General features: G+C 41.8%; 1 protein-coding gene across 7 annotated transcripts in view; it reads left to right on the top strand.

Annotated features, from left to right (window-relative positions):
• Positions 1–11,719, top strand: part of phactr4a (phosphatase and actin regulator 4a) — a 31,163-nt gene extending 19,444 nt beyond the window's left edge. For 5 of the 7 annotated variants that reach the window (XM_046057932.1, XM_046057931.1, XM_046057933.1 and 2 more), the window contains 10 exons: positions 62–219; positions 2,904–3,035; positions 3,583–4,156; positions 5,320–5,564; positions 6,782–6,950; positions 7,202–7,257; positions 9,523–9,584; positions 9,690–9,827; positions 10,266–10,342; positions 10,520–11,719. In XM_046057932.1, coding sequence (XP_045913888.1) covers positions 62–219; positions 2,904–3,035; positions 3,583–4,156; positions 5,320–5,564; positions 6,782–6,950; positions 7,202–7,257; positions 9,523–9,584; positions 9,690–9,827; positions 10,266–10,342; positions 10,520–10,535 — 1,627 coding nt within the window. In that variant the 3' untranslated portion in view covers positions 10,536–11,719. The remainder of the gene's footprint in view (positions 1–61; positions 220–2,903; positions 3,036–3,582; positions 4,157–5,319; positions 5,565–6,781; positions 6,951–7,201; positions 7,258–9,522; positions 9,585–9,689; positions 9,828–10,265; positions 10,343–10,519) is intronic. The other 2 variants (XM_046057937.1, XM_046057936.1) reach the window with 2 other exon arrangements.
• Positions 11,720–14,035: the final 2,316 nt, after the last annotated feature.

Genomic DNA, 14,035 nt, shown 5'->3' with positions numbered 1-14,035 from the left:
CCTCCTCCTCATCATCCTCCTCTTCCTCCCCACCTGTTATAGCTGTGGCCAAGCCGCCGAGGACAGTCTCCCTAATAGTTACCGACCCACCTCGACCCGCCCCCCCTGCTCCTTCCCCAGCTGAGTCTGCCTTGCCGCCCCCTGTCCCTCCCCACGCCAAGCAGCCTCCTGTCCCTCCACCCAAACCCAACAACCGCAACAGCAACCCTGCAGTGCTTGGTGAGTTACAGTTTTATAGGACACACAAAATAAGCATCTCTATAAACTGCTGCTTTGTGTATCTTTCTTTAAATTATAAGTCAAACAATCTCCTGATCCTACAAAGCTTATTTTGGAGGTTGTCTGCCTGTTTGTTTTTAATAAGGCCCAGGAAAACTGTGTATTTAGTATTTGAAAAAAAACAAAACAATGCTTCAATCAATTGCATGTCAAATGCTAGATTTGAACAATCATCTCCACAGAGGGCCATAGACCACTAGGCCATTCTAGCAACAACCCAAAAAAACTGCTGCAGTTTTCCCCCCACAAGTTGAAAAATGTCTAGCTGGTCATGCACTTGTGGGATTCTCTGACACTGACACTTGAGAGTTTGCAGCCTGTTGCACCAGCAATGTTTGGGCTTAAACATGCTGTTGCACTGCACAAGTTAGTGACAACATAGACAGCACTTGTCACTACTTATTTGTAAGTGAAACGTCTAAGTGTTTAGTCAGCTTCCATATTTACAGTGGAATATAGCCAGACAAAGATGCATTTAACATACCTTGGCTAGTTCACGCTAAATTTATTGCATATTCCTTTATAATTCTCATTTAGCCTCTTTTTAATGACATTATCTCATATGATGTTGTTCTAATGAATACATCGACCAGTTTTTATATGATGGCACATTTGGATTCTCGCCTTCACAAAGGACTAACCTACAGTACATGACACCAGAGCCATACATAATATATTGGCCTGTAATTGATTCAATCCAGGTTTATTAGAAAATGTACACAAAAAATTTAAGCCAGGGCACTTTGGAATACAAAACCCTAGACCGTCTTTCATATAATTTAATATCACACAACAGAAACACAAAGCATGAAGGAGAGTTCCTTCCACTGTTGTAGGCGTCTTTTTCTTCTTATTGTCGCTAGCTGATTTTTACCTGAATTCTGTACTGGATGACACCAAAAAAGTTCTGATTATGGTCTACTTGGTTAAGTTGCAGCGTACGTGGTTAATTCAGTGTGAAACTAATTAGTTACAACATAACAGTTAGTGTTGACTTTGCACTCTACACTTTTCTTGAGCCGGTGCAACAGGCTGCGTACATAACAGGAGCACTTTTATGACCTCAGTTCTGATTGGGGAAGTTGAGGGATTTTTTTTCCTCAGCCTGAAACATTCTTGTGGATCAAAGGCTCTTTTATTCAAACAGGCAAACTGTGATGAGGTGTCAGTAAAGGATGGGATTTACATAGTATGTTGCTAGTGCAAGGTTTCCGGCCCACACCCTGTTCAAAGGAGCAGATGTTACTTCTTGTTTGTTGTAATGTGGTTGGTATGATGTTTAACAGACCTAATCATATGTGGTTAGTGTGTGAAATAAAGGACTGATGAAGACACTGTAGGTAGTGGAGCAACATATACTTTCAAAGAATATGTCCAACTTTTGAGTTTAACTGTTTCAGCTTATTATATATAGCCAATGCAGAAAAGAATATTCATATTTGATTCAGCTGTAATGTTAAGCTATACTTTTGCCTTGGTGCCAGATGTATTCTAGTGAACTAAAAGTTGTAAATATTCTGCTTTTAATTGGCATATTTTCCATCAAATTCATAAATTACTTTCTAGAAACAAATCCTCATAGTACATTATCATGCATTTTTAAGTAGTGGTTGTAATTACCTCCGGTCCTTTTCCCGGTCGTTGCTATGTGTTTCCCAATATGTTGCTAGTGATTAGTTTCAGTGTGTGAAGACAACAGTCTCTGAAGAGAAGGCACGTACCGGCTTGTCTGTGCACTATATATGCAACACCAGCACTTCTCTTGAGGTTGGATTGAAACTGACTTTTAGTATTTCATGTCCTTTGTCCCAGCATGCCACAGCTGCTCTTGTTTATAGCCCATCCCAGTGCTGTCTCTGTGTGTCTGTGACAGAAGGACATTCCACTACCATTTGTTAGGGAGGTTTCTATACATATGGTACGACATTTCGTTTCACACTGTTACGTTCATTCTACAGGAGTGTGTCCGTTTCAGTGTATTTGTCCACGCTGTAGCATACATTTCCTGTTTTCAAATTGTTCTACTTTCTTTTAAATGTGTTGGATATTACATGTATGTTATCTTTTCTCATCAGAAAAGTTTTTATGTGGAACACATCAGAAATTATGTTCAGACCGAAATAGGATCTCTTTTTTTTTTTTTTTTTTTTTTTTTTAAGCTGATACCGATGATATTTAACAGATGAACACAGCATAAACAAACAATCTTGTTGTGACCCACTCAGTGGGACATGTTACATTTGAAAAAATCACTGTCAATGCTCCCTGGTGTGACACTCTTTAAATTACTTCAGACCTAGTTTGGCATTTCTGTACTGCAATTTCTTTGTTATCAGCTGACGTACTACACGAAATATCTGCAGTAAGCTGTTACTGGCCGTTACACCAGCCTGGTAGATTTATTGGTCTAGCTCTAATAGGGATGAATATGATGAAACAAGGAAACTGTAGTGCATTTATGATTATTACAAAAGTATGTCTTATCTTATTACTGCATAACTCCCATCTAAGGATGGGTGTATACTCTGCTTCTGGACAGTGTAAAACCAAGACAATTATCTTTCTCTCCCAGCTTGGAATGTAAACCCAGCCCTAGCTCTGACATCTCCACTCATTTTTGCCAGCTTCCTCATTGAACAGGGGCTGTAAGGGCAGGCAGCCTTGTTACTGGACCAGCTGGAGACGCCAGAGTGAGCTTGGCCTGTACCTTTCTCTACCTGTAAACCTGCGGCACAGCGCTGGCCAGACCTGCTCAGGTACCCAGCAGGGCGCCAGATCTCACTCCATCTTAACAGAGCCTGCAGACAAGTCGCGTAGATAAATTCACCGCCCTCATCCCCGCACATGGAGCACCTCCCCTCCATTTTAACACCAATACTACGTTGCATTTGCATTGCAGGATTTTCATCTGTTAGAGCTGTTTACAGCTCAACTAACTGAACTCTAAATGCTGCCAAGAAATTACTGCATGGAACTTGGATGGATGTAGTGTGCTGGAGTGCATTTAATGTGTTTATATTGAGCATTCAATGGGATCAACAGACTGTTCTTACACTTGTGTGTTAATATTTGCGTGTCAGCCAGCTCAGCAGTAACAGGAACGTCTTCTTTTCTCCCTGACTAAAGCTGTTATTGACACGTTTGCTTGTTTTTGTTAATGAAACTAACTTCACCCCGCTATAGACTGAATGTGCATCTTCATGTTCTGACTGCACGTTGTGTTTGTGAGCATAATTTACATCACAAGTATTGATTACTATTGTTGACTGTTTTTTTTTTTTTTGTGTTTGTTTTTTTTATCAGCGGAGCTTTCACAGCCTGGCAGTGGAGTCATCATAGTGCCAGCACCTGCTAAGCCCTCACCACCGACACCACCAAAAAGGTTAACCCCTGTCACCAAGCGCCAATCTGTGGACCCGTCTCCTCCTAGTCAGGTCCCGGACGTTCCCACCACTGACCCGGCCTCAGCCCCTGTACTGGCGCCTCCTGTTGTCCTTAGAGGAAATAACAATGAGGACAAGACAAATGCTGCTGCCCCTCAGACCTCAGAGCCTCTGCCTTCACCAACGTCCCACATACCTCCATCTCCTCCCAGGGTCCATTCGCTCCAGCCGCCCAGCACCACCCCCTCTGGTCCTGTGCCCGCTGTGCAAGCTGATCCCCCCAGCCCGACCACCGAGCCTCCCAGCCAGCCTCCGGCCATCCCCCTTCACATCCTCATCCGGAGAGCCCTGGCCAACCCCAGCCCAGCTCAGCCCAAATCAGACGGCTCCCAGAGGGCCCATTCAGTTCTGTTTGAGTCTCCTCCTGATGTCCTCGCCGAGCAGCGGGGGAAGTCACGGTACTCTCTCCCTGTCACCATCGAACCCCTCAGGCTGTAAGTGTCCCACATGCTGTGCATTGCTTTCGTACATGACAAAATATCATTGCTCTGAAAGCTGACTGTGAAGGAGAGCAGGTAAACCCATTGTTGAGAAGTTCACTTAGTAGAAAGTTAGCATTTCATTTGGTTAAATTCGGATAGCCTAACTGAGAGGAAACGCGTGGCTTGTCACATGGACTCACAAGGCAGCTATTGAGTATCCAGTTTGAGACACACTGTTTGATTAGAGGTTTTTTTTTTTTACAGGAAGTGAGAGTAAAAACAAATCCATATGTCAGTCCCTGACACTTGGACAATGAATTGATTATCAAAAAGGTTGTATATTAATTGATGAATTGACTAAGTCTTGGCAAAGTCTTTTTTTCACTACTTTCTGAGATTTTACAGACCAAACAAATAAATGGAAAATAAAAACACGAATGAACAGATACAGTCAAGCACTTTATATAATATGTTTCATCCTGGTTAAGAGCACATGAAGATATTTCAAAATATCTCCTCACCCATAAACTTTTTGCACCTTTTTTTTGCACTTCAATAATCAGTCACCGGACAAAACAGAGTAAGACATTACAGACAAAGAAAAACTTAAAAGGAAACAAACGGAAGAAACCTTGGGTGAGTCAGGTCCAAGAGGAACCCCAAATTGGTCATGTAAAGATTACACATTGACTTTTCTCTTCAAATTATCTTAGGCAGGGGTTACTAATTGGAGGTAGCTGCAGTTGGATGGCAGTTTGTCGCTGTCTTTATTTTATTAGATGTTCAGTAAATTATTTGAATTTAATTTCCAAGACACAGCATGAAACTTGTGAATTGAATGTTATTGGATTTATTATCTGTACTCTGAGATTGGCTCAGTTCAATGTGAAGCAAAAATTCATAATAATAAAAAAAAACAAAAAACTTAAGGACTTTGTTTTAATGGGCTGTTGACCTGAAGGTAGTCTGTTGCTCCAAGGCCACCAAGAGAGCAACCCCCTCAGTCAGCCAAATAAGAGTCCTGTAATACTGTGCCTTGTTAATCTCTTCAGAAAACAATTGAGCTTTATTCCCTCACCTGGCAAAACGCTTAAAGATTGTCTGCGACTGTACCTAATGGTACGAAGATTAGACGAATGCCGTCTGAGCTCTTTCACAGCCGTACTTGTTTACAGGCCAGAAGACGATGACTTCGACATGGAGGAGGAGCTGCGGAAGCTTCGACCTCAGAGGCCTCAGTGGCCTCCTCGCCAGCCTGAGATGGAGCCCCGCAGCAGGATGGGTTTGGTCGGAGATTACAGAGTGAGTGTCATCCCTGAAGACAGAGACTCCGAGGAAAGCGAGGAGTCCGACTCTGACGGCCCTATCCTGTACAGAGACGACGATGATGATGATGAGGACGATGAGGAAGGCCCTCCAAGTAAGTTGGTCTTATTCTGCTACATTAAAGTATAATGGGAGAGACAGTAGATACAAGTGCCTTGGTTAAAAATACCGCATCACTTTTCAGAGTGTGAAAATCCCTTTCAAGTAGCTTTGCCTTGTAGTTGCACCTTCAAGCCTGGGTTTGGCGATGGGCTTTCACTCACTTCCTGTTTTCTTCTTTACCAATAAGGACATGTTTGTAAACAAGTAAAGGAAATGGTGCCTACTAAATTATTTGATCTGTACCCTGATTAAAGCTACATGCATGTTATTAAAGAGTTAACTTTCACATGCAGGTATGGCTGTGCGATATGACGATGTCTCTCGTTTGATGATAGAAAAACGTCTATCATTTACAATTATGCTCGTTTATGTTCCACACTTTACCGTAATATTTTGGTGAGGGAACGTAAAAGTATACAAAAATTACAATAATACTATAATACAATGCTGACAAGAATGTGCAAAAATGGAGGCGTACAGGTCCTGAAGAAAAGAAAGATTGCAGCCAAACACCTTCTCCGCAGAGCGAATGATACGCTGCAGCCTGCCCTTGTCCCTGGCGGTGGCAGCAGCGTACCAGATGGTGATGGGGGAGGTGAGGATGGACTCGATGATGTTGGTGTAGAAGTGCACCGTCATTGTCTCTGGCAGGCTAAACTTCTTCAGCTGCTTGCTGTTGTTGTGATGCTAGCTGTAGCAGCAGGAGAGCTGTGAGCGTCACTCTGAAACTGCTGTGTTGCCCTGGGACCTTCTCATCCTCTCATGTTAGCTTTGCAGCAGCAAGTAGCCTCAGTTTGCCCGCAACCTAGCTAACCTCATCACTTTTTGAGAACGTACTAAAAGTTAATTGAGGCCCTATGGCTAAGAGGATCGTAAAAAACATCTCATGAACCTTCTTCAGCTTTAAGAGGTGTTTCCCAAAAGCACTGTAACTGAAGACGCATTTAGAAATGATGGCGAGTAACAAGTGCCTCTTGGTCAGTTACAGGAGGCTGTAGGAGGACTGGCGATACAGAAAGATTGAGAGTTATTGAGAAACAGGGCTATAACCAGCACGCGGGAGCTGATTCAACATTAGATCTTGTAACACAATATAAGAGTACACTAAGAGGAAGGCACTAGAGAAAGTTTAGATTTATGGTCTATGTTTTCCCTTCTAATGAAAGAACCACACTGTATCAGTTAATATATGGGTCCTATGTGTAACAGGTGGACTGGCCAGCCGTGTGAAGAGGAAGGACACGTTAGCCCTGAAGCTGGAGAGACGGGAGAGAGAAGACCGAGAGCAGAGGGAGGATGAGGAGAACCACGACCTGGGTTGGCAGAACAAGGAGCAGTGGTTGGAACTGAGGAACAAGATCGGTACCACACTGAACCGGTAAAGGACTCTCCTCACATCAGCTGACTGATGTACATAAGGATGATATACATCCTTCATGTAAAATTGAATGTGTTTGACTGATTACATAAATACATTGAGAGGCCCATCTAGTCCAATGATTAAACACACTCATACCTTTTTACTTTATCATGGAACTGGTCCCTTCCCAAGATAAAATATGCATTGCTTTCAGAATGATCCATATCATCCTTTAAAAATGAGTAGTCAACAGAGTTTTGTGTCTTCAGGCGGCTGAGTCAGAGGCCGACAGCAGAGGAGCTGGAGCAGAGGAACATCCTTCAAGGTAAGACTCTCCCTCACTTCCTCATTCAGGTGTTTATTTGTTTTGGATTCCTCTCCACCACAAGGTCAAAAAGCACATTTTTCATTTTTCCCATCTTTGTTGAAATCAATAGTCTGCATTAGTCATTTGTCCACAGGTTAATGGGTTTCCCCCCGCTCTTGCCTGAGGCATATTCATAGTTACCGAACACACAGCAGTTTGTGTAATGTTGGTGGTGAGTTGACTTTATTAAGTACTATTTCTGATTTGAACAGTAGTGCAGCTCCAGGGATAGATAAACACACCAACCCCCCTACACATTATAAATAAGAATGGTTAGTCAGAATGTGCGTTTTTCTAGAGAAAGCTCAATATAGATTCAATAACAAAATATCAAACTGAAAATAACTGAATCAATGAGCAATCAATGTTCCTTTAGGCTGTGTCTATGAATGTCACTGTGTGCAGTCTACACACAGCATTAAATTATGGTTGTCAAATGCACATTGTGATGACCCCTGTATGCCCAATTGTGTTACTCTTTTTATTTGTCATCCATATGGTGTGTTCCCTCGTGTGATCACGTCTCAGTGTCTATGATCTTTTCATTTGTTGATCCTTTTACTGTGAAGCACTGTGTGAAGTCTGTTTTCATATCACTGCTATAAACTAAATTATAACTGTGAAGAATGAGTAACACGTTCACCCGAAAACACACTTTTCTGTTCTGCTCCATTCATTTTCTGTGTTGAACTAAGGATGTGCAATGCTGCTGCAGATATTTCACCACTTCCTGCGTGCATGTGAAGACGGTGGTCGGCCTTTACTGTAACATCAGAAGTTTTGAGCGTGACAGTACAGTTTTGGTCTGTCATGAGGTTAATGCATTGCAATGTGCAGTTTCATATCATATCATGCCATTTGAATTTGCACAAGCCTGCGTAGTTACAGTCTAACTTTAGCATACACATAGAAGAATGATCTTAATCGGATTCCGTTTTAAAACGTAGCGCTCTGATATAACAGCTGGTCTCGGTGTCCGCCAATACCCTGAGTTATGGTCGATATCTGTATATTTCTAAGCGAACAGTTGGTTAAGGGAGGATCTACCTTCATCTATGGCTAAAATGCAGCAGTGGATATCAGGCTTGTGCACATGGATATATCAGAAGTTTAGTATTACAGAAGCATGTTTATGCGTGGCTTTAAAAACACACACAAGAAAATGTAATAAAACTTTATTTTTTAATTTTCAAAATAATACAATATATTTATCATGTAGGAACATTTATTTATATTTTGCACTTGATTTGTTTAATATTAACTATAAACCATTCAGTAAAGTAAAAAAAAAAAAAATCCCCCAACAGCTGTCAATATCAGACAAAAATATTGCATTTCATTTCAACTGTCACTTGTCACTGTACATTAATTACAACACAATCATCAGAGGTGAACCATTCAGAGCTGTAACAAGTCTGTAACAAGTTCATCCCTTATTGCAGGTCCAGTCAGTCCTTCATTTAGAGATCAGCCTCCTAAAAGCTAACAGCTGCTCTCTGAATGATCTCTATTTTAACTATTTTTCTTAGATTTGTTGTGGGTCAGATGGTCTGACTGTTTAAAGAAATTGAAAATGGAAGGAAATTTGTTTTTTTTTTTTTTATTGTGTGTCTGTCTCTTCAAATAAAAGTGACCCCACGCTGGCTGTTCTACCTGTTGGGCCTTATATCATTAACAGCCTACACTGTGATATGTAGTCCCATTTAGAGCACTGGAAATCCAGATTTGGTAATCATGAAAAGTTTGTATCTGGATCAGGGTGATGCAATCCAATGTTGCTTTGAAAAATAACTGCATAAAAGTAAGATGGATTACGTGATCTTGGATAGCAAAACATCATTCTGATCCAGATTTAACTTTTTGAACAACTGGGCCCAGGTGTACAGAGTATTGTGAAAATCAGCCTACTGTGGTTGAACATCAGTGCAGCGTCACTGTGTGCCAAGTTGGATCCCAGAGCCAAGTATTAACATAATACTTCTGAGAATCTGTCAACACATTTTGATCCAGGATTTAGTCCAGCACACTGCGTCTCGCTTGTCCCCAAAAGACTCGGCCAAGACCAGGCTTCGCAGCCACGCTGACACAATGTGGCGCCTTGTGCAGAGCAAGGCGGTGATTAAAGATTCCAGTTACCGCAGCGTGCCGACAGCAGCTCGGGTGAAATCTGCCTGACTGGCTGCAGTGTTTCCCTCGCTCATGGAATGTCTTTTCTTCCTGCAGCCAAGAATGAAGCGGATCGACGATTAGAAAGATCTGAAATCAAACGGAGGCTCACCAGAAAGGTCAGGATGAAACCAAGTAACTGTATCATACACCAAATTATGAACTAGAAACTAACCCCCCGAGACAGACCTGACTTACCATGCTCCTGTTCCTTCTGCCATCAGCTGTCGCAAAGACCCACAGTAGCTGAACTCCAGGCGAGGAAGATCCTGCGTTTCCACGAGTACGTTGAGTCCACCCACGCCCACGACTACGACCGGCGAGCAGATAAACCGTGGACCAAGCTCACTCCTTCTGACAAGGTGAGACTCGGCACATCCTCACAAGCGCGCGCACACACACTCGACACCTCTTTACACTAACAGGGCACTGAGCTTCTTAGCAAGAGAGACCCTAAGCCCTGTGAGTGGTCACCTATGAGGGGATTTGCATTCCAAGCAGATTCAGTATCGAGGAGGAATCCCAGGAATGCAGTACAGACGCTGCTTAATGGCAGAGTTTTACCAAGTGAATTACCTTGTCCAGTGAAGCGCAGACAACTTGTAGGAACAGAAATTCTTTGTGTTGGAAGTGACATCATTTTAAGTGCATGTTTAATTTGTACAAAAACAAAAAAACTTTTGTCTGGAACATTAACAGTCAACAAAAATCTAAAATACACGTAGCTTCGATCCTACACTTCCTTTCTTCTTTTGTGCCTTGCTTTAACCATTTCCGCTGTTTCTTTCACGTCTCCTCAGGCTGCCATCCGCAAGGAGCTCAATGAATTCAAGAGTTCAGAGATGGAGGTTCACGAAGAAAGCAGGATCTATACCCGGTCAGGCTTGTTTACAGTGACCATCAATAATTCACCTCAACTGTTCTCTGTTTATTGAGCAGTCATCAATATTTTATTAGTTCTGTTTTGAAGAATTTCCATGTTTTAGCCTGAAGACTTTTGCGGTGATGAATGTTCTAGAATAACCTCTTGACCTTCCCCCTCTCTTTCTGCCAGGTTCCACCGGCCTTAGCTGTCCACGCTGACAAGTAAAGGCACTTAGACTGGGGGTCTTGATGAGCTGCAAGTTTGTCTCCCCACTGTGAACTGTGAACATGTGGTCCATTTGGTCCGTTTTTACTGACTGCTGATTACTGGAACCAAAGCGAAAGACGCCACAGATCAGTTCAACCATGGGCGGTTCTCAGACATGCTCAGGTTCTTACTGAATTCAGGACAGGATGAGTTTGTTTGTGCGGCCATGTTGGAGGTACCCAGTGCCAACACTAAAAGAGGGAGAACCCCCCCCCCCCCCCCCCCACTGGGGGCTCAGAGAAAGTTAGCTTGAACTGAAAGGATAACTGTTATCACACTGTCTCCGTCAGGGGAAACCACTCTCATCAAGCCTTTACCTGCCTTTGCATTATATTTTCTCCCTTCCATGCAGAACAGTAACACTATGCACATACAGAGATCATCGTAGTTCTTATTAACACTGTCGATTGTACAACCAAACTGAAATACTTCTTTATATGTTACTACAGATGTCTACTCAAAGGTGCCACGCAGCACCAGCCTTACTCCTCACATGATCTTACACACTAATTTAATTTAAGGTTCAAACTAAATGTGAAAGACGTCTGTACAATAATGTGTATTTTATTTAAGACTCGGTTGGAGTTCTTTAAATCAACAGTTTGATCTCTGTAGACCCTCAGAGTGCTGATTCCAACCTCAAAGTGTGCATCTTACTGTATTTTGTTGATGATGATTGAAATGATTCTCATGGAGCACATGTCACTAGACTATTTTCTAATAAGGCACCTTATCCTTAATTGGGTGTGTGGAAAATGTAAACGTTTTGAGCGTTTATATTTCTGTGTTTATAATTGAATTATTCAAGCAGGAAAATGTACATATTTTTATTTTCCTGGCTGTTTTTATGGTACTTTATATATGCAAGTCCATAGTTGGCTGCAATTGTATAGATCAATTGTATAGATCAATTGTGTAGATTTGATTGACTTTATATTGTACATCTGCAGTAATGACATGTTTTAATTGTAAAGTATTTCTCAAATGTTATTTCCAAGTAGTAACGGCACAAAATCTATATTTTTCTTTTGATACAAAGATCTTTAACATGTTTTTGCAAACCACACTGTACAAATGAATAATCTGCTCAAATTAAAATAACCTGTGATTTTCATTTCAAAATAGTGTGATTATTCCAGCGTCTAACAGGAAGTCTGCCCACTCTTCTCTCTAATCCTTCTATGTGCTGGCGAGAGATAAGGGAATTGGAAGTGAGTGATGGCCTTTTAAAATGACCAGATGAGGGCAGTGTTATATAAAACGTGCAGATTGAGTCTCAAGCCAGACACCAGCGTCTCAGATGCTCTCTGATGCTAATTAGCAATGAATAGAGATGGAGTCAGTCAACAGGGACCCAGCTCTCCTCCACTTAGTGTTCAGACACTAACTGAATGTCAAATTATTATCGAAATGCACTGGTTAGAGGGATACACCTTTACTGTGATGTTGTTTTAATATCCTCAGATGTAGAACAAAAAGACTGTAGTAGATCCTGCTGAGCATGTTTTTATAATTCCTGTTTAAATATGTTTATCTTAAGCCACAAATATGTTTTGGAGAAATATAAAAAGCAATGCAAACTAGAGCGATTACATTTAATATTATGACCCTGACATGCATGTTTATCGAGGTGGTGGATAAGACTCATGCCTTTGGTGTGTGAGATGCAGATTTACCCCACTGCGACGCATCCACCAATGCGTTTCTGAGGAAGACAGTAAACCCCTAGCTGCTCCAGAGGCGTGTGACCTCCGACTTAAATTGCAATTGTAAGTCGCTTTGGATGAAAGCGTCAGCTAAATGAATAAATGTAATGTTTGTGCCGCACAGTCCTACATAGTGTTAGACATCCATTACTTCTGCAGTCTAGATTGAGCTACAAATAAAAAATAACCTTGCTTGTAAACTTTTTTAGTACATATATAATCTCCCATTTTTACTGTTTGCTATTTAACAGCCAATGAGCTCTTGCAGCGTAGCCCAATTTATGTTTCTCTCTCTCTCTGTCTTGTGGTCAGGGGTGTGCCATATATTGGTATAATTTTTTAAGTGATGACACCATACTAGGGGATTCACCAAATCCACAGTTCAGTTCAGACCTCATTTTTTTTTTTTTTTTTTTTTTGGGGGGGGGGGGGGGGGCATTATTATTATAATAATAATATTCCATCTTAGGTTTAAGTAGTCGAAGTTACAGGCATGATCGCTCAATCATGACTGGACCTAAATAGTCATGTGACACATGCAGTTGGAAGACAGTAAAATTGGTCAAAGGTGTAATATTTACAAAATATTGGCCTGCAGCTTGCAATAATTTTAGATTTTGAGCTAGAGTCAGAGTCAAGTCTGAAGTCACCTTGTGTGTGACTTAAGTTGGACTCGAGTCCCGAGTCCCAAACTCGAGTCCCCATCTCTGCTTTACAGAGAGTGATGTTATCCGGTATTACGTTAAGCGGACACAGTGGAAATATTACATTACAGAGCGACAGTGATATTAACGCACCGCTGCACGTCACTCAAATTAGTTTTGGTTTGGATCCACAAGCGCGCACTTGAAAATGAATTCATGGGTGAGTTTATTAAACATGGCCGCCGCCACAGTTGCACTGTCTTAATGAGAGCTGAACGGTCAGGGGAGCCGGTGTGTTGCAGTTCTGTCTGTCGGAACCTGTAACGGTTCTGAAACCGAAACCGTGACACAAAAGTCCACGGTCTCGGTTTCAGAACCGTTACAGCCCTACGTCATACCGTCACACACTGAAACAACAAGCAGGACTGAAAGCAAAAGTAACATACCGAGTTCCAAAGACGTAAGGATTCATTAGTATGGCACAGGATTGGTTACATAGATCATGGCTGGTATTTATCAAGCTTCTCAAAGTACCATTTTAGTCTAAAGTGCTGAGAATTCATGAAATTTACTCCTACTTTCAAACTGAAGTATAAAAGCAAGTTATTAAATTTCTCAAAGCTAAGAATCACTCTTACTCTCCCAGTTATTTAAGACAGCTCCAGAGGTCTCTCAAGTGGTTAGGAGCTGCCAGTAGAGCTTGTGTTGGCACTGTGGAGACAGGCGTGTGCGAATATTTCAGGAGAGGAAGAATGCGTCTGAATTATTTGACAACGCGCACTTAATTAGACGGGTTCAGACAGAGCAGGCATTATTTGTCAGTAAGTTGGTGAGGGACGTCATCTCAGTTTCAGTTAAACTGAAGGTGGAGATGATGCTTCGTTTCTTTGCCACAGGACAAACGCAGCAATGCTGATGATTTTGGCCGTCACAACCATCAATAAGCCGAATAGTCATGGAAACAATTACGGCGCTTACAGCTTCACTCATTGTCACGCGTTTCATCGACTTCCCAACAACACTCCCTGCAATCCGACAGAAGCACAACACAATTCATGCAAATAGCTGGCTTCACAGGAGCAGTAGGT

Source organism: Micropterus dolomieu, linkage group LG09, assembly GCF_021292245.1.
Source record: "Micropterus dolomieu isolate WLL.071019.BEF.003 ecotype Adirondacks linkage group LG09, ASM2129224v1, whole genome shotgun sequence".
Lineage (NCBI taxonomy): Eukaryota > Metazoa > Chordata > Actinopteri > Centrarchiformes > Centrarchidae > Micropterus > Micropterus dolomieu.
The sequence above is the reverse complement of the archived record's forward strand: the minus strand, read 5'-3'. Positions and strand labels throughout refer to the sequence as shown.